At 35.4% G+C, this 14534-nt stretch overlaps 2 protein-coding genes across 8 annotated transcripts in view; both read right to left on the reverse strand.

Moving 5' to 3' along the window:
• LOC142349531 (putative acetylcholine receptor chaperone) overlaps positions 1-14534 on the reverse strand; it is a 359559-nt gene that overhangs the window by 191756 nt on the left and 153269 nt on the right. The window lies entirely within an intron of this gene.
• Positions 4323-14534, reverse strand: part of LOC142349530 (uncharacterized) — a 170257-nt gene continuing 160045 nt past the window's right edge. For all 7 annotated transcript variants that reach the window (XM_075401154.1, XM_075401152.1, XM_075401150.1 and 4 more), the window contains 4 exons: positions 13117-13168; positions 11185-11328; positions 8233-8405; positions 4323-5067 (listed from right to left, as the gene is read on the reverse strand). In XM_075401154.1, the coding sequence (XP_075257269.1) occupies positions 4393-5067; positions 8233-8405; positions 11185-11328; positions 13117-13168 (1044 nt within the window). In that variant the 3' untranslated portion in view covers positions 4323-4392. The remainder of the gene's footprint in view (positions 5068-8232; positions 8406-11184; positions 11329-13116; positions 13169-14534) is intronic.

The following is a 14534-nucleotide window of genomic DNA, read 5'->3' on the forward strand; positions in this document are numbered from 1 at the left end:
TTATCAGCTTTTCTCAATGAGTTCATTACTAACAAGGCTAGGAAAATAAAAGTTGCAGAGTCCAATCTCATCATTGAAAGTATTCCTGGCCCTCTCTCTCTCTCTCTTTCTCTGTCGGTTGAGGTTTCTTTACTTCTCTTTCTTGTTCCCGATGTGTCTCTCTCTCACACACACACTATCTCTCTCTCTCTCTCTCTTTCCTTGACTTTTTTGTTGATGCCACACATCACCTGCTGTTATGCGGTTTGATATCATCATCATCATTAACGCTTAATTATAGTAGAAATCTTTTATTATAAATGACTCAGCTAGCCCTTTTAAGGATATCTTTTATTTGCTCTCAAATGAAAGTTCGTAGCCATTATATTAATCCTGTCTTTTTGATGCAAATTTTTGTTTGACCAATTTTGAGTCTGACCTGTTTGACTTTTCTTCCTCAGAAAAGAAATAAAGTGGTAGCGCCCACGTAGTGCCAAGTTCTCAGAGAGCCTTTCAGCCTACTAATCTCCAAGTATGCCATTCACAGAAACTGTTTTGGAGACTCATACTTATTGTATGAAGGGCCGTTCTTATAAAATAACCCCCACCCCTTCTCACTTCACCCCACCCTCCGCATCAATTCACCCCAATCCCCACCCCTGAACATCATTCAGGTCGTGAGACCCCCGTGCAGCCAAAGCCCACCATTAACCCCCCCCCCCCCGCGCCCCCTCCCACTGTTTCCCCCGCTGCGGTGCGCCCCCTGCTGCGCTCTTCTCACACCCCTTCAATTAAACTAAAGCTAGCCTCACTAAACCGCTAGCTACTGACGAAACAAACCACTCGACTGTCGTTTGAGATCGATTGGCCCGAGGTTAGTCGGTAATGTTGCTTTTATTGCTCGGTTTTTGCTTTATCCTATAGTCTCATGACGGTACTCGGTGGTTAAAATGCGGACAAAATTATTTTTTACTCATAGCTAAACTTCATAATTAGTTATCTCTTAGTCTAAAAGTAATCGTTTTCGAATAAATACCACCCAATTTGTGATCTTTGCCGGTATCTTTTGTCCATCTGTGTCTTATCAAATAAGTGCCCCCACTGACAGCTCCGATGAATTACTATTAATACCTGATTGGATCTATTATTAGACCTGATTTCTAGGTTCGTAGCAGAGGTTTTTTGGCTTTGACACTAATTGTGATCATGATAGGAGAGGGAACTGCTGAATTACTGTTGTTTTGCCTCTATTTAGATTTTTTTGTCTTATCGTTTAATCTCATTAGTTATAGGTCTTATCTGTTATTGAAGACAGAGCGGTACTAGTGAATAATCGTTTGAATTTATAGCTTACGTTTTGCACAACTAAAACAATGTTACTTTTCGAAAAATATGTTATCTGTTTTGCATATTTTTGTTGCCTTTTTTCTTTCGCAACAGTTGCTCTCATTAATAACAGACCAATTTGACCTTCTAATGACTTTTCTTAAATTTAGTTATTTTCTCCGGTTGGTAGCCGTTTGATTTTTCATGACTTTAGGTTTTATTTTGTTGTAATGGTTAAATTTGGTGTTTGCCGTATTTTTGTCACAATTTTTGCCCGATCACTTAACCATCGTAAAAAGTGGTCTCATTTGATGCTTGAGTTTACAGCTATTGCTTTTCCAATTGCATGGTTATTTGAAAAATAGGTCAATTGGTGAGTTTGCCCTCTTTTGTTGTTATTTTTGTCTTGGCACATTTTTATATTAGTGACATTGTTTATAGTTTGTCTATGGGGCAAAATAATGGAATCATCTGCGAAAGATTTCCAGCCGATTGCTCATGGTTTAGCGAATTTGTTTATTTAAGTTATTGTTTTTGCTTTTGATGTCGTCTTGCCGCTTAATCTCTTTAATTCGAGGATTTTTTATTCTCGCCTACAGTTTTTTTTTGTCCATTTGTCCGATTAATTTGATCGTCCAATTGAATAGTAGGCACAATGAATTCTATAAACACTATTTTGTCTCGGGCACGATTTTTTTTTATTAAGGTAAACAGATCATGACATATTTTTTAGCAGTTATATAAGTGTGTGATTTGACTTGACTTTGTTTTTCCAATGTTATAATTTTATTGTTGCGATGTTTAATGCAATTTTTCTCGTCTTTTTTTTCAAAAAATTTATTTATTGAAATGTCTTTTTTGCGAAATTGCTGACAACACCGATCTTTTTGCATCTATATATAATTTTGTATATGATAAATTATATCTCCAGTTGAGTTCACTACAGTTGCAGAAGGTACGCAAACTGACAAAAAGCTCCGAAAAATGTTTTAAAAATTTTGTTAATATTGAAAATTAAAGATTTCTTGTTTTCAACTTCCTTTCGCTAGCGAAATTGTGTTTAGTACGTGTCTACTAATGATATATATCAGTTGGGTTATTGTAGTTTAGCTGAAATCAATCGAAGTTCAAAGCGCTCGTCTTGATGTTTGTTGCAACTTCTAGTGCTTTTGCACTTTTATCTTTTCCGTTTTCAATGTCAAGATTGTTTGAATTGAAAAAAGTTTTAAAATAGTTCATTTCTGATTTCCTAAATAACAAATCTTCTCAATGTAAGGAAGCGGCTTTTGAAGAAGATCGTTATTGGAAGTTGATGTACGTGGCCAGGTATAGGTCTCGATCCTCTTTTGTCGACCAAATTTCTTTTGCGTATAGTTTTGCAAGCTGTTCCCAATGACCTTGGGAACTCAAGAAAAGCATGACATTTGTTGATGATTAAAACTACCGCCAAAAACCTGAGATTTACTCTTTCCCAAAAACATCTGACAAGAAGTCGCAACCAAATATGAGCAACGAAAAGTCTAGAATATATGTTTCATTACATAAAATGGAGACCTACCTCCAATGTGGGAGCGATTAATTCAGAGCGTCAAGAGGACACTCTTAATCATTCTAGGATCTAAGCGTCTCTCCTTCGACATCTTTGAGACAATAATGGTTGAAGTCGAAGCAATCCTGAATTCCAGACCCTTGACAAACGTTGCTGATCAGCCTGAAAACGAAGAACCACTCACTCCTAACCATTTCCTCATTCAACGCCCTTACAGTTCCCTGCCACGCGGAAACTTTAGAGACCAACAGCCAGCTAGTTTCAAGAACTGGAAGCACGTGCAGCAGTTGATGAACCACGTGTGGCGGCGATTGATTAAGGAGTACCTGCCGACATTACTCAAGAGACGTAAATGGACAGACAACAACCAGCCTCCTCTGAAAGTTTGAGATGTTGTGTGGGTTTTCAAAGACTTGACGCCGAGAGGAATCTGGCCCCTTGGAAGAGTTGTGGAAACATCCCCTGGACGAGACAGTGAAGTACAAGTTGCCAAAGTAAAAACGGCTTACGGCTCGTTCGTGCGTCCGGTCGCCGGCCTCGCACGGGTTTTTTCTCCGTAGTTTTTTAACTCAAATTTTTGCTCCGGTCTTAGGCAACATGAGCTACATCCACCCCCTTTGATGTTATTACCCTTACAGTATTTTCATTTCCAATTATATAGGTTCAAGGATATCGGATCAAACGACAATCAAGATGATCTTCAACCCCCTGCCCTCCTTCTTGGAGCATGTTCCCAATGACCTTGGGAACTCAAGAAAAGCATGAAATTTGCTGATGATCAAAACTACCGCCAAAAACCTCAGAGTTACTCTTTCCCAAAAACATCTGACAAGAAGTCGCAACCAAATATGAGCAACCAAAAGCCTAGAATATATGTTTCATTACACAAACAATTGGAATAGAATGCCTTTTTTAAAAAGAATAATCTCATGTCTTACGTCAGTGTCTACAATGAAGTGAATAAGTTAAGCGATCTTTTAACTACATTGTTCCAAAGATTGTCGCCACACAAAAAACGTTTTTAGCAATGAAGGGATTTGTCGGCCAGGATCAAAAACTTTGTATTTACTCTGAGTTTTAATATGTCGTTTTCAAGTTGATTGCCCTCTCCAAAAGAAACTAATTTATTATTAAAATGGTGTTCCTGCATTTTTCGAGTATTAAAAACGCAAAAACTAGAGGTAAGCTTATATGTTTAAAATCTCGTTGTCTGTGTGCGAATAGGCATAGATCGTACTAATACTAATTGTTCTGGTTGTATCCCTCCACTACGAACAAGAGTAAAGTTGAATTTTTTCAATCACCCTTTTGGGTTTGTGTTTGCTGAAAAATTACAACAAAAATACAAAAATGATTTTATTGAGTAGGAATTTGATGGGCAGACAACTGATCCTCCGTGTTTGAATTGTAGTCTGCTGTATAGCCTAAGAGAAGCTTAGATGACTAGCAGACATCACACAGTAACAAACAGTGTGGAAAGATTTAAATTAAAGAGCTAGATCAACCTACATGGCTACTAAAAGGTGTCATATAATTGTCTAAGAAGTTCCATCGGGGTGTATTTGATGAGACTGTTGTGCTGGGTCGTTACTTTTTCTGTAACTGTCAGCTCTGCTGTGAACTGAGGTTTTTCGATTTCTCGAAGGAATGTCTGATGCTGCTACACGAACTGGGGAGTGGTTAGATATTTGTGCTTCATTAATATCATTATCGTTATGTGAAATTACAGCGTGGCCTGAAAAATTATTATCACGAAAGGTATCAATTTTTGGGTCATTATTACATGTGAGACGCTTTGTGGGCGAAGGCACGTTTGAATCCGGACCTAAAGAGGGTTCCAGAAGCCGACTAGACTCCTCGGAATCAGTCGGACTTTTAAGAGTCTGAGATCTGGAACCCTGATTGCAGTTGACGCATCCATCTTGTTGATTATTGTCTGGATCGTTTAAAGATAAACTCGGATTTTCACCTGAAGTTGCAGTGGATCCGTTGCACACTCTTTGATACATTTTCCTGAAATTGCTGGGGATAACTCGCAGAACTCGCCATAATGAGTAGGATTTGTTGGTTTCGTGTTTGCGTTTTTTATCCTGGAACTCTTTGGCAATGTTTTCCCAGTATTTCTCATTGGTCGGGCACCACAGTCTGAAGGAGCTCTCGTAGGATATGAGACCATCGTTGTTCTTATCAGCTTCTTTTATTATCTCCTGGATCTAAAATATTGCCAAGTTTGATCTAAGAATAGACGCAGCCAACTTTAACTGTTTATTCAAACAACTTGCATTTAACTAGGACTTAAGCTTTAAATTTTTTATAACAATGGAACCCATAGCATGGAAACCATTGATAATTTTCACTACCTTATTTATATCGTTGGATTAGATATCTCAAATTGCCTGGCACTACCCTACAATGTAAGTTGGGCCTGCTATTGACATGCAAATTGTTGAGATAATAACTGGCTGAAAATCATTTGTACCATTCATTGAAAAAAGTGTGACCCATTGGTCTCCTAAATTATAAAGCATATATCAGCTGTTCGATCTTTGAATTTAAGGTATTGGAAATCAACTTAAAAGAATTTTCTTAAATTTAATTCTAATTGTTTCTACCCACTTTAGGGAGGAGGAACTATATACTCAACTGGTTTTTTGTTCAGTTAATTTTCGCCGATCGGTATATTTGTCGTACAGGATTGTGAGTGGTAACATTAGAAAGTTTGTCAAGTGTAGAAATTCAAATTAAAAAGATTCTTTTGACTTTGGCTTTTTCCTTTGAATTTCGAGGGGTAACGGAGATTTAAAATATTGTGAAAGTTAGCCTAACTTCAGTTGTTTTGTTCACATTTTTCGTAATTTTTGCTTAAATTTTGATCAATTTTTGCTATTATATGATAAAATTGTTAACAATAGTCGGATTGATTTTACGTTTAATGAGTTGGGGAATTGTTTGAACCAACTGTTTTGATAAAAATTTTCAGCGAAAATTCAGCAATTTTTTTCTCATAAAGAATGCCATCGAATGCGCTAATTTGGACAGCTTTGTCCAGTTTGGCCGATGGTGCATAAACAATGGTGACCAGATGGTGACCAGATGGTGCATAAACAAAACTGCTGACCTAACTTTATTTTCCTCAGATATGGGCTAATTGTGCCTCCAATTCCTAAGATAATATCATCTAGTAACATTTTAGCAGTCTATTGCGAATCTTAAACTATATTGGTAAACAAACAAATGCATAGTTTATTTTTGAGACATTAAGCTTTTCGTTTGCCAAAAAAATCCTTTCAAATTTTATAGAAAAATTGCTTTTATTAAGAGCCACAGGGCGATAGCACGGACGGTTTCGGTCTCATCGTTGATTTCCGCAATGAAAAAGTATTCAGATTTTATTTTGATTCTGTCCATTTGAATTATTTTCTGCAGTTTTAATCCAAATTACTAATATGACTTTATTTCATTTAAAGTTTGTTCAACTAATAAGTGCTCTTTGTTCCAATTATGTTTTATGAGCGAAAAATAGTCTTTTATGAGTTAAGTTCATGTTTTTTAAGGTTCCGACGAGTTGTTTTCCTACATACCGGTGTTTTGGTAAAATGACAAGTATCCAAAAATCTTTGTTTATTTTTGAAATAATGTTTTCTTTGCGGTCAAAATAGTCAAATCGGTAACAGTTGGGACAATTTTTAAGTAGAAGTAATAATAGCAAAAGGAGTTTTGGTCTAATTAGTGACATTTATAGTTCAAAAAATATTCGGATCGTAAAAGTTTACGGTTGTTAATTTTTACGCTTTTGAAAACTTCGCTTTAAAAAAATGAAGTTGCATTTTGAGATTTTTTAATTATTTTAATAACAGTTTTTGGGTTTAGATACTACAAATTTTGATAATTTTTTAAATTTATTCTGACAATTTCCAGTTTTTGAAGTTCTCTTTTGCAGTCTTGTCCAATCATCACATTAATGGCTTATTGATAACAAAATGCACATCACACTAATGGCGTTGGCGTAAGGCGCAATTGATAAAATTATACTTTTTAGTGGAAAGATTTTGATCTTATATGCTTCCGGACAGTTTCCTCGCAAAATTGCAATGAATTTTTAAATTTTGCCTGTAGCTTTTTTGTAGTCTGCCTACTTGGGTTTCAGTTTACTTGTTGTTTTTGTTTTCTGTCTACTGGTTAATTATTCTCAAAAGAGACAAAACCCATTTATTTTCTGATGAGCTGAAGTCATTTGGTTTGGTTTACTTTGTGAGATCTTGAATATCAAAAGCTTTCTAGAAAGCATCCGTGCAAATTTTTTAGCGTTATGTTTAGTTGGGTTTAAACGAAATCACGCGTCATCCTACAAGATTTGACTTGTGAATACTTTTTATGATTCCTGCTAGATCAGAATAAGCAAATGGGTTAACAGATCCTTGATAGTAAAAAAACTTTCAGAAATGTAGCAAACTACCATTTGGTCACACGGTACCGACAAACAGTTTAGCAATCAAACAGACGTGAACAAAGGTTTTTTCCAATCACCATGACGATATATACTTGAGTCTTTCAAGTCCTATGTTTTCCTATAATTCGAACAACCAAAATGACGACGATATAAAATTTTTATTGAATCTATTTTCAGATTCGTTTTTTGTGTCTTTTTTGGTGAAATTATTTTACTGGAGAACATTTTTTATCTATAGCCATCTTTACAGGAGTCTACATGGTTATTTTTTTCTGAACTTACATGCTTGGAATTCAAATGAATATGTACAATGTTTTCTATTCTATAAGTTGGCACTTGTTTTCCGTGGTGTAGCTGCTAATAAAATTTCAGGTTTGGATTAGCTGCTAAAATTGTTTTTAACAGATGCTCAATACGTGGCATTATCACGCCCGTTCATTATTTTGCAAGTGTCTTAGAATTATTTCGTAGTATTTTGATACTGTTTTGATTGATAATAAAAAATGGAGTTTTTGTGATTACTCTGGTTGTGCATGCTAAGTCTAGTAAATCAATTAGATTATATAATCAAGTACAAGAGTTGCTCTTACAAGTCAGGCGAGTAAATTTAACGGTTTGGAGGTATTAACCAAAAAATTTACAATTTTCTTGTCGGAAGAAAATAATCCAAGATAAAATAGTACAATTCAGACAAAACAGTCCCAAATAGTTGAAGGATAATGACTCAACACACTATTAAACTAAACTTGAGCTCTATTTGTCTCCATCTTTGTTTTTGGTACTGTTCACGCTCTATAAAAAAACCACTTGAAATTCAATCAGAGATATCAGTTACCATGTCAAAGAGAGTATAAATTTGACGTATTAAACACTCACAAGTCAACGATATAATAGAAAAAAAAGTTTTGATTTGCCCTAATGTCTATACCTCTTCCTCCCCTAATGGTCCCATGATGTTTCTCAATTCAGACACTGAAATGCATCCGTCCTTGTCCCTGTCAAATACCCTGAATGCGCTCCGCAGTTCCTCCTCACTGTCCGTGTCTCTCATCTTCTTTGCCATCATGTACAGGAACTCGTCAAAGTCTATAGTTCCAGATCCTGTCAATAGAGAGACTTGTGGGGGATTATAATTTGCTCAAATCCCTGTGGATCCGCTGATGATCTGAACTCGAAATCTGATATCATGGAAAGAATACTTAGTCAAATCATTTTTTGTGAGATTGCAACATTTGGTTCCGCGCGATTAATTAAGATTTTCTGACCAAAAGTTTGGTAAATAATATTGAATTATTCATTTCAAAAAATTGCAATGATTTAACTCTAGAACTCGAAAAACACTTTTTTTGCGTTATTAAATTAAACCATCAATAAGCATCGTTACCCAAGGTATTTTCAAAACACAAAAAAGATGCAAGTCAATTTACTTGGATAAGCGAACGAAATCCTTGATACATAGAAAAGACGTTTTAAATCCGATCACCCTTACGCTTTTAATCAAAACCTGTTGCGATAATAGCAGTTAAATAAACTGCCAGTGTAATAAATTTTAATGCCCGATCGACACTGGAAAAACATTTCAGCATTAGACCACGAGTTTATCACTCTTTTATCGACACTATTGCTAAGTAAACAGTATCGGTAAAAGAGTGGTGATAAACTCGTAGTCTAATGATGGAAACAGTTTGATAAACTTGTAGTCTAAAAAAACAAACATGATCGCAACAGGTGTTGATTAAAAAATTTACCACACGGTTGTTATCGCCCTCGAAGCTATCATAACACCTCGGCTTCGCCTCGGAGTTTGATAACTTCTCGGTGGCGATAACAACCTGTGTTAATATTCAGTATGTTTTCCACCTGTCCAAGATGCTGATAAAATTTTATGGAGTTTTTCTACCGTTAATGAAACCACAAAACTACAGTTGAATTGATTTTTTTGTTTTTTCTTCGAAAGGTTTTCTTTGTTTTTTCTATCGGATAACTTTAAAGGTTACAAGCCAAAAATAACCATAATTAAAATTGATCAATTGAAATTGTTACTACAATAAGACAGGTTATCAAAAAAATGACGTAGCAATTTTTATTTTAAGATTATTGATAAAAAAGATCTAAGCTCTTAAATATTATAAATAAAAGGAAAATCAGCCAATACTTGAATTTTATTGTCTTGAAAATTTCAAAATTTTCTCTTAAAAAAATCTTATTTGATTTTAGGACATTAAGCGTTAGTTTCGCCACACAGTTGTCGGCACATTAAGCGTTTGTAAGATTTCTTCGCTGCAACATATAATTCCTTAAGTGCATTTGCAATAACATTTGTCTGTCAGTAAACTTTTAAACATAAGCGACTAACAAACCTGCTTCAGTTTGGGGAAAAACTAATTCATTACGGGTGGCTTCAAATGGCGTCGTTAAAGGTTATTATAAACCACTATAACTACTAATGAAGTTAAAGTGAAAAACGATAACACCAATTTCGGAGCACTTTTCATTAGACTTCAGCCGCTGACCCTTGTGAATTATTGTTAATGAGAGAGAACTTAATATCACACAAAAGGCAGAAAGTCAAAGACGTAGAAGTGACTCGAAAATACAAAGCGCTCAAGCAAAAAATATGCATATAAAAAGACCAACACGTTCACAATACCTGCTTCAAACTTCGTTCGAGAGCAAATATTAACAATCCATTTTTTTAAACACCAATTACAACAAATATTCATAGCTAAAGCAATTTGGACCAGCCAATTATAACGAGTTGAACACCATAAAAGATTCTTAGTAATCATTCTCAGCCTTAAATGATTCGTAGTATTCAAAATAAGTCATGTGTTTTGAAATTTTTATCAAACACACTCAGATCAAAAATAGTTTCTCATTAAACATTAAAAATTAGCAAAAACATGAAGATTGTCAATGCACATTTTTTGCTTAAATAATCAAAATATGCATTTCAATGCTAAGTAGTCGTACATTGAAAATCTAAGTGCACTAGTCTATAATATGTATTAGTAGTCAGGCAGTTCAGAAATCTTTTTTGACTAAGAAAAAAGAGGAAGTTCTTTGATAAAATTAAATTGAGAAAAATTCATTGTCTTTGTTCTGCATTATAGCAATCTCAAGCCCATCAATGGGTCTACGCAGTTCTACATTATGCGAAACATAGTATCCTCCAATACCCAAAACTATAGTTAAAGGATAGTTTTCCCCACTTTATATCATAACATAGCAATTATAATTTTTGTCCTTGTGGAAGATTACTTCTTGAGAGCGCTTTTTTGGCCTTCAGTTGTTGATGCAATTACATCACCAACTATAAAAAAATATTTTAAATAGAAAAAAGTTCGGACTTACAATTCTTCGCAACCATAGAAAGATGAGATATGGTTCCTACTAATCATACAATGACATATACGATACTAGCCATTGCAAGATCATACTAAGAAATTTTGTGTGTGTGTGATACTGAACCATATATGTTCTTTGTATGATTTCTAAGAATGCTCATCCCGGCATCACCATCTATCACGGTTTAGAGTGTTATAGCCTTTCCACCTTAGCACCAGTATTTCGCTAGTTGCTGTTGGCACAACGGTGTTGAGTTGTTGCATTTTTATTACATAGTTCTCAGAATATTGCTCGACACGGAAACAATTTAAAACTCCTCCGAGAACCCAAAAGGAGAAAGTGTGTGTCTTTCCCTTTATAGCCCCCACCCGCTTAGTCGTCATGTAACCTATAGCCCCCGATCATGGTAAAACATAGTAGTGGAGGGGCTACAATTTCACGTGTGGGGGAGGGGGGCTATAGTGGGAAAGACCCGAAAGACCTGAAGTCCGAGATGGGAACAGGACTTCAGGAGTAAGAGCGAAGGGCCAACCGTCAATGTCGACTTCGTGCATGAGGTCTCGGACCTCCTCGTCTGTTGGGTTCTGACCCAGATTCCTCATAACAGCTCCAATCTCTTTGGCAGTAATGCTTCCATCTCCGTCTCTGTCGAACAGCCAGAATGCCTCCTGCCACTCTGTGCAAACAGAATAAATGAATAAACAAACAGTCACATGTCAAAAACCTGCCAAAGTGACAGAAAAAACGGGTTGAATTTATTCTACAAATAGAATCATTTAGTCTGCAAATTTGTTCATTAAAACAGAACATATGGTGTGGTTCCTTGGAAGGCGTTAAAACTTAAAATGCAAGCTATAATGGTTGGTTCCCCTACTGAAACGAGTAATGAAAAATCTAAGCTTGTAACTTTTATTCCAGCTCTTCGAAAAATCAGCTAAAAATGTATACCAGTCTGTATATCGAGGCCGAGGTCATGAAGAACTGAACAAACGCAGATGTTGCTTTTTAATTTTTGCAAAATGATGAGTTTTTCCTAAATATGACGTAATAAATTTTCTGCGGAATTCTAAGATATTAAAATTATTTTCAACTTCTTATACTTCATTACTAATTAATGAACAAAAAGCGTAAACATGATTGCTCATTCTAATTTTGATATTGGGTTTCGGCTTAAAATTCAACGTCAAAAACAGAACCACCAAGGGAAGTCAAAACCAGAACCATCGATTACCATAAAATAGTCTATTTTCCTAGCATCCTCAATTTCAACATCTATTGGTTAATAATTAATTAGGACTTCAACTAGCGGATTCTTCTGAACCATTTACACTAAGTTCTTCGACCAATTTTAACAAACACAAACAATCGTGTACCTCCCAAAGCGTACAAAAATCGTTTTTTTACATAATGATGGATGACTTCATCAGAATAATAAAGACAAGCTAACTAAGTTATGCTTACAATATTAACAATGAGAATTAGATGATTTTTTGCACGTCACAGAAAAAATAGAGCGACATTTTTTTCTTGAATCACTTGTAGTCTTATTTTCTTATTTCGCTATTTTGTTCCTGCATGTTTTCAGCAACGCGCCCCAAAAATTGATACGCTGCTGTTTAGAATTGTTTATGTTTTGGATGCACTTTAACTCACTACAATGTTACCTTTTCGATAAGGAAGTCCACTATTGCAATTAATTCTTTGGCAGCTTAAAAATTGAGGAAAGCAAAACAGCGCATTGCATTACACATGTTCTATAGGCAAAGAGGATGCTAGAATTAAAACCTAGAGGAAATAGGCTCTGGAAGGGGCTCTGTTCAGATTATCCAGACCATACCTCCAGACTCTGGACTGTGCACTGATCGGACAGCGCAGAGTCTGGATGCGGCCATGATCAGACTTTCCAGTTCACAGACTTTCTTCCAGACTTCGACGCTGGATCACAGTTTAACCCATGTGCTCGACCCAATATGGGTTCTTATTCTAATGATCAGACGTCTATGTATTTAGCAAACATTCAATTCGAATCAGACTGTGGAACAATGCTTACCCGCGATTTCAGGATTTTCAAGATACCATAAAAATTCAGCTAAAATAGCGCTTTCCTTTGCACTAGAAAAGTGCAAAAAACGCTACTGTTTAAAAAAACATTGATACAATCGGTTCCAGGAAACAGCCAAATGTGAAGTTCTTTAACAGTCAAATGGCGTTTCTGTCACCAGGGTCTTTTTGCCTGGAATTTTTTTCCGATTTAAAAATGGATGAGATTGGCTTTTTTCGAAACCGGGTATAATCAATGCAGTTCACATCGTTTAGCTCACTTATTACAATACTTCAGCGCCTTTTCGAGCAAAATCTTGCGCTTATACTTGTTATGTGCTACATCCTGGATCCTGGATAGTAAAAAAAGATCAAATACGAACATTAAAAACAAACATCTGAGCATAAAAGAATTCTCTCTTACCTTCTAACATGTCTTTGGTCAGATCGTACTCTGCTATGTCGTAAACGTCTTCCTGAAATGAAATAAACTACACGTAGTCAATCATTAAAAATTAATCAACAAAACGTAAACAAATAAATAAAGTGCACGGTGTTTTTGAACCAAATCCAGAGATCAGTAAAAGCGGTACATTTTCTTAGCATTAAATGAAAATTTAGGAGAACTTAGCAAAATAATAGATTTTTTATTTGCATTTGAACAAAAGCTGCTTAACTTTGGTCAATAATTAACATCCTTTTGTCTAAGGCTGTCGCAACTCATCAATATTGCAATTTTCAAATAAATTTAATTGATTTTTTAAGACAAAGAATTGAATTTGAAATTAAATTTTAACTACTTAGGTCAACGGAAACAAAATTTCACAGTAAAAAAATTCACGTGGGTGTCGATACGTCACCGGAAATCAAATGACAATTAAGAAGAAGGATCCATAATTTCGTGACAGAACGCGTGACGGAATTACAAGCAGTGGGTGGGGAATGTTTTCTTCCTAATTCTTATTATGGTTCAAGCATAAAAAGATTAAAATTTGTGAACGAAGGAAGCTAAAATTTACCATCTACAAATTCTACGTCATGTTAGCCACCAAATGTTTTCTTTTGTCGCTTACAAGAAAAACAATAAGTTGACGAACGGTACTTTTATGTTTTGAAAGACGTGTAAAATTGTTATTCTGCGGTTCCCTGGCCTTAAGAGGGTTTTTTTACGAAGACAAAATAATCGCATTTGTTGTTTCGAAAGAAAGATTAGGTCACCTAAATAAGATTACTTAGAATCTTGCGCCTTTTTTCGAGAAAAATTCATTTGCGGTGACTACAACAAGAAAGACTTGGGTAGGCTTTCGCTGTCTTCCAAATTGAAGAGAGTACCCGACACCAGACTGGAAGGTTATATTAAAAGATCTTTCAAATTTCTTACACAAAATGGTTAACTTGTTAGAACTTAGAATATGTAGATTAGACTTATCAGAACTTGTAGGAATCTTGTAAGATCTTTTTAGTTAATCATCCCGCCTCAACAGTCTATTAATCAGTCATTATTGGATAGCTGAAAATATATTAGACATGGTCTTATTTTCAGTTCTGGCGGCACAAATTAGAGCCCAATTATTCGACGAGCGTGACCAATTAAAAATACTCGAGCATTTTACTTTTCCGTTTTAAAGAATCAAAACGTCTATTTCTAACTGCAGTTGTCAATGATATTATGATGTTAATGATATGGCAGAAAAAAGTATAATTTCAGTAATTGCAGGAAGTTGTAAAGTATATCCTGCAGAAAATGGAAGTTTCCATTGAATCGTACAGTGTTTCTTAACAAATGAAACAAGATAAATGATGCTGATTTCAAAGGAAGTATCAGCAGCCAATACGTTTTCT

This window comes from Convolutriloba macropyga, chromosome 11, assembly GCF_964194025.1.
Source record: "Convolutriloba macropyga chromosome 11, txConMacr16.3, whole genome shotgun sequence".
Taxonomy (NCBI): domain Eukaryota; kingdom Metazoa; phylum Xenacoelomorpha; order Acoela; family Convolutidae; genus Convolutriloba; species Convolutriloba macropyga.